General features: G+C 37.1%; 1 protein-coding gene across 1 annotated transcript in view; it reads left to right on the top strand.

Annotated features, from left to right (window-relative positions):
- The window catches only part of LOC137658042 (Kruppel-like factor 18), a 123,350-nt gene that overhangs the window by 24,454 nt on the left and 93,896 nt on the right, over positions 1-5,000 (top strand). The window contains exons 7-8 of the mRNA XM_068392757.1: positions 954-1,052; positions 3,649-3,668. Of these exons, the coding sequence (XP_068248858.1) occupies positions 954-1,052; positions 3,649-3,668 (119 nt within the window). The remainder of the gene's footprint in view (positions 1-953; positions 1,053-3,648; positions 3,669-5,000) is intronic.

Below are 5,000 nucleotides of genomic sequence, written 5' to 3' on the forward strand. Positions count from 1 at the left end.
TTAGAATTTGCTTATTGACTTTAGGCTTCATTGATAAGATATTTTGTCTTATTTTACCTGATCGACTGGAATCATATCATATATAAATAAGTGAATTACCTTCCATACCTTAATTACATAAATCATTACATTAAAATTTAGAATAAAATTTCTGCTATGTCGATGTTCATTTGTTTTCGACCTCCAAGTCAGGATTCAGCAACTATCGTTGGCTATCTCATTTATAGGCTTACAATTTTCTACCCACTGAACAGTCTACGTAAATTGCTGGTTTTCTATCATTCCTTTATATAGGCCTATTAGATTCCGTTAACGATGTCCCATAACTTCTTGCTTTAGGTTATAGATTACTTTGAAGCAATAGAAACATTTCTACTGTGCTGGATCAAGAATTGCTTTTATGTAAAAGCTGTAACGTATTAAAGGTTTAAAGGTCACTCGTGAATGACAGAAGCAAGGGGCAGTGACAATGCCCTAGCAGGACAATGCCCTAGAGAATGACCATATATACAAATGATCAGTGCCCAAGCCCCTTCCCCACCCAAGCTAGGACCATGGAGGGGAAAGCAATAGCTGCTGATGACTCAGCAGGTAGACCTATAACTCCCCCAAACCCACCATCATTAGCTCACAACAATGGTGAGATTACAGACACTACAAGAAACTATCGATCTTGACCAACGCAACAAAAAAATAATTCCTACATAGAAAATTTTATGGAAATGAAAACCTCTACTCTAACTTATATTAATGCTAACGAGGTTGGTTATAAAGATTGAAAAGAAATTAAAAAAACCTTTGCTTAGCTTTCATTCAGGAAATAAATATAAAGCAATTATAGTTAATTCTAGGCTTTTATATCAGTTAATGGGAAATCAGAAATATATAGTGTCAGTATATACATAAATACGTCTTTCCCATGAAGTACCGCTATAGTCTCCTCTGAGGCTCAGATCCTCGCACTCTCACGGTTAAAGAATGTGACTGTGAGGATGAGTGTGAGCCTACTGTGACTCACAGCAGGATCACACTCATCTTCACCACATCTGCAGGTAGGAGGAGGCCTGCTTAACTCGTGGAAACTTAATACTTATTGTTAATATGATGTCTTGTTTCGTAATGACACAACTGATAGTCCAACGAATTAGTTTATTCAACAAAATGTACTATAGTACCCTGAATGAGTGCAGTACTATCGGGAGTATATCGATTGAAGGTTATCTATTACGGAAGCATGTTGGTTTCAGATTGACTATGTCAGAAATTAAACGGAAAACTTTGCAGTTTAGTTAGTCTACGAAGTTCCACATTCTTTTTGTGACTTGGACTTCATATGAATCAGGAAAGTGGCCGTTATTTCGAGACAAAAGCTAGCGTAAGTGAAATGGCTTTCAAATGAAACAGGAAAGTGACCGTTATTTCGAGAAAAAAGAAACTAGCGTAGGCATATTGAACTTCATATGAACAGTAAAATGACTGTTATTTCAAGACAAAAACTATCGTAGGGGAATTGAACTACATATGTAACAGGAAAGTGACCGTTATTTCGAGACCAAGACTAGCGTAGGCGAATTGGAAAATTGCAACGGAAACAATCTTATTTAGAGTTGATTCAAGTCGACACAATTTACCGATTAAGATATTCCGAGCGACGCAGGATTAACAGTGCCGTGATCAACCTTGCAAACCAGCATTCTCTAGTCCGTTCCAGTGTTTAGTTGTCTGTCACGAATCTGTAGGCCTACACATATCCCTGGAAGATTATTATTATTATTAATTGCTAGGCTACAACCCGAGTTGGAAAAGCAGGATGCTATAAGCCCAGGGGCCCCAACAGGTAAAATAGCCCAGGGAGGAAAGGAAACAAGGAAAAATAAAATATTTCAAAAGCAGTATCAACATTAAAATAAATATTTCCTAAATAAACTATAAACACTTTAACAAAACAAGAGGAAGAGAAATTAGATAGAAGAGTGTGCCCGAGTGTACCCTCAAGCAATAGAACTCTAACCCAAGACAGTGGAAGACCATGGTACAGAGGCTATGGCACTACCCAAGATTAGAAAACAATGGTTTGAATTTGGAGTGTCCTCCTCCCAGAAAAGCTGCTTACACTAGCTAGAGAGTCTCTTCTACGCTTACCAAGAAGAGAGTAGCCACTGAGCAATTACAGTGCTGTAGTTAACCCCTTGGGTGAAGAAGAATTGTTTGATAATCACAGTGTTGTCAGTTGTATGAGGACAGAGGAGAATATGTAAAGAATAGGCCAGCCGCCAGACTATTCGGTGCATGTGTAGGCAAAGGGAAAGGACCGTAACCAGAGAGAAGGATTCAATGTAGTACTGCCTGGCCAGTCAAAGGATCACATTACTCTCTAGCGGTAGTATATGCCTCTTACAGCCAAAAAATGTCCAGAACTTATGGAGTCCCAAAATTTCTCTTTCCCGCATTGGAGGAGTCGTGTGGAAAATGTTAGGCCTACTGTGCGAGCTGCCCCTTTTCATCATCTCAAGGGCTACCTTGCCGTTTTTCTCTTACTCGAATGGGTCTTGGAATACGTATGAGTATGTGAGATAAAAAATACTGGAAGTAAATACGGGGCTAGTGATAAGAACATATGGAAAAGTGATTATACTGTTATTCTTCGTAAAAGTTGTTCACGTAATGTTCTTAAGATTTGTAATTTCTAGTCTACTGTTAACGTGTTTTTCCAAATATCTAATAAAAGCAGGCGTCATTTCAATGAATTCAATAGAGAAAAGGAAATAGCGAGTTAGATTACGGAATTAAGGGGGAAAAAATGTTAGAAAATAGGAGAAAGGTGGCAACTCTTCTTTCCTGCGCATGCGTGTTCAGAGCCCATCGTCGTGCAAGATGTCCTAACCCATATTTCGTTCCGTTCCTCGTTTTCTATCGGTTTTCGGAGTTTTATTCAATCATAGTGATAATTTCTAGTGCCCATTTTTATATACTAAGGATGTCGCAGCGATTTTGCAATGTAGAAGTAAAATTCACGCACATTACAAGCTTGACGTCATCTAAAACATTTTTGGCGCGGAAGGTCAAAAGTGGGCGCCATGTTTGTTTTATTATCTGCCTACTGCCAAGACTATCAATCTCAGGTAAGCCAGCAGTTCCAAATTGTAATTTGGTAGGTTTTAAGAGGAAATATGGTTTTATATAATTACGTGGTCAATGTTGGAAACCGGCGAGGGGTGTCGGCTAACCGTTTTTTATTACCAGATTTGGTTTCTCTATTATTTACAAGATTATGCAACTCGTGTGTAATTTAGCTTGTGTCGAGAAAACATGAAGATTTATCCTAGTTTTTATTTAAATGTTCTATTCAAGTTTGTTTAAACCAAACTTCTGTTTCTTAAAATGTTGTGTTTCAATGTAGGCCTATATCACATGCATTTTTGTTTTATTACCTTTATAGTACTGTAATGTTGGCTGTGTTAGTTTGGTTATTTTAGTAGTATAACTAGACTAGAACTTTGCTTTCATCAGGTTCAGGACATGAGTTATTTATCCTAGTTGTTATTTAAATGTCCTATTCAAGTTTGTTTTAACCAAACGTCCGTTTCCTAAAATGTTGCGTTTCAATGTAGGCCTATATCACATGCATTTTTGTTGTATTACCTTTAGAGTACTATAATGTTGCTTGCGTGAGTTTGGTTGTTTTAGTAGTATAACTAGACTAAAACTGCTTTTATTTAGATTCAGTGAATGTATATAATAGGGTCCTGTTTATATCAGTGGTTTAAGGTAAACTACGGTTCGTAAATTAGTGTATTGATAACCGCGGGCCATCCGGGTAACTGAGCAGTCACGTGACTTCCCGCACGTGGCGCAGTGAAAACAAACCACACTTTAACGTGGTGCTGCATGAACGGTCGTCTGTTAAAGCTAAATTATTCGCCATTATGCCTTCATCATGTGTTCTTTTCAACTGCAAGAATCACATTATGATGCAAGGAAAGATGTTGCATTTTTACAAGTTCCCCAGTCGTAGCAGAAGCCCGGATAGAAGGGATAAGTGGCTTGCAGCATGCCAGCAAATGAATCCAAATGGACACAAATGGTCCCCACTAAAGAGTCGGGTTATTTGTAGTGAACACTTTATCTCAGGTATTTATAAAATTTAACATATTTTAATAAAATTTAACATTCTGGTGGTTGGTGTTCCAACAGTATGTCTATTGGTGTTCATTATGAATTTATATTAAATTGCCAAAATACAGGTAAACCCAACAAGACTGAGAAAGAACACCCAGACTACATTCCATGCATACTGCCTTTCAAGAAAGACAGCTATGCCAAAGCCAAACGACAACTTGAGAGGTATGAGCGAAATGACAAGAGAAGGCGATTAGTTTATGAGGCCAGCAGTAATACACCTCACACTTGTGTGCTGTAAACAGTTCAAAATAATTATTGTTTATCATCATTTTTAACTTGCAAGTGTCGCTAGAAGTTAGAACAGTTGTATTTTATATCTTATTACTCACCTGAAGCATTTAAATTTATATTGTAACGTGTTTTAGCAGCTCCATCCAAAGAATTAACGTAATCGTAAGCCATTGCTCTGGTTTGTTTTCACTTCGCTTGATTCCCCCGCTAGCGGTTACGTCATCGATGACGTCAGCCCGCGGTTATGAATTGGGACTTACGATAAAAGAGGAAAACATATTTTCACAGATCAGTATGTTTCTAACTTGAAAACATATTTACAAGAATAATAAAATAGAATTGTAATTTTTTCATATTATAATAGATATTATAATGTATATACAAGAATGTAAAGCATTTTCCTCAAACTATAGTACTATAGCTTGGATTAACATGTGGAAATATGTGTTGTTTTTCGAGGCTAATGATCTTAAAATCTATATTATGGTAAATGTGGCTGATAGTTTTTAATATATAAGCATAAATCGTTTCATCTCTAGCGAGGAAAAACAACAACTTGATGATCAGAGTCACTTAGCACACCCTCG

The sequence above is a fragment of the Palaemon carinicauda genome, chromosome 18 (genome assembly GCF_036898095.1).
Source record: "Palaemon carinicauda isolate YSFRI2023 chromosome 18, ASM3689809v2, whole genome shotgun sequence".
Classification (NCBI taxonomy): Eukaryota; Metazoa; Arthropoda; class Malacostraca; order Decapoda; family Palaemonidae; genus Palaemon; species Palaemon carinicauda.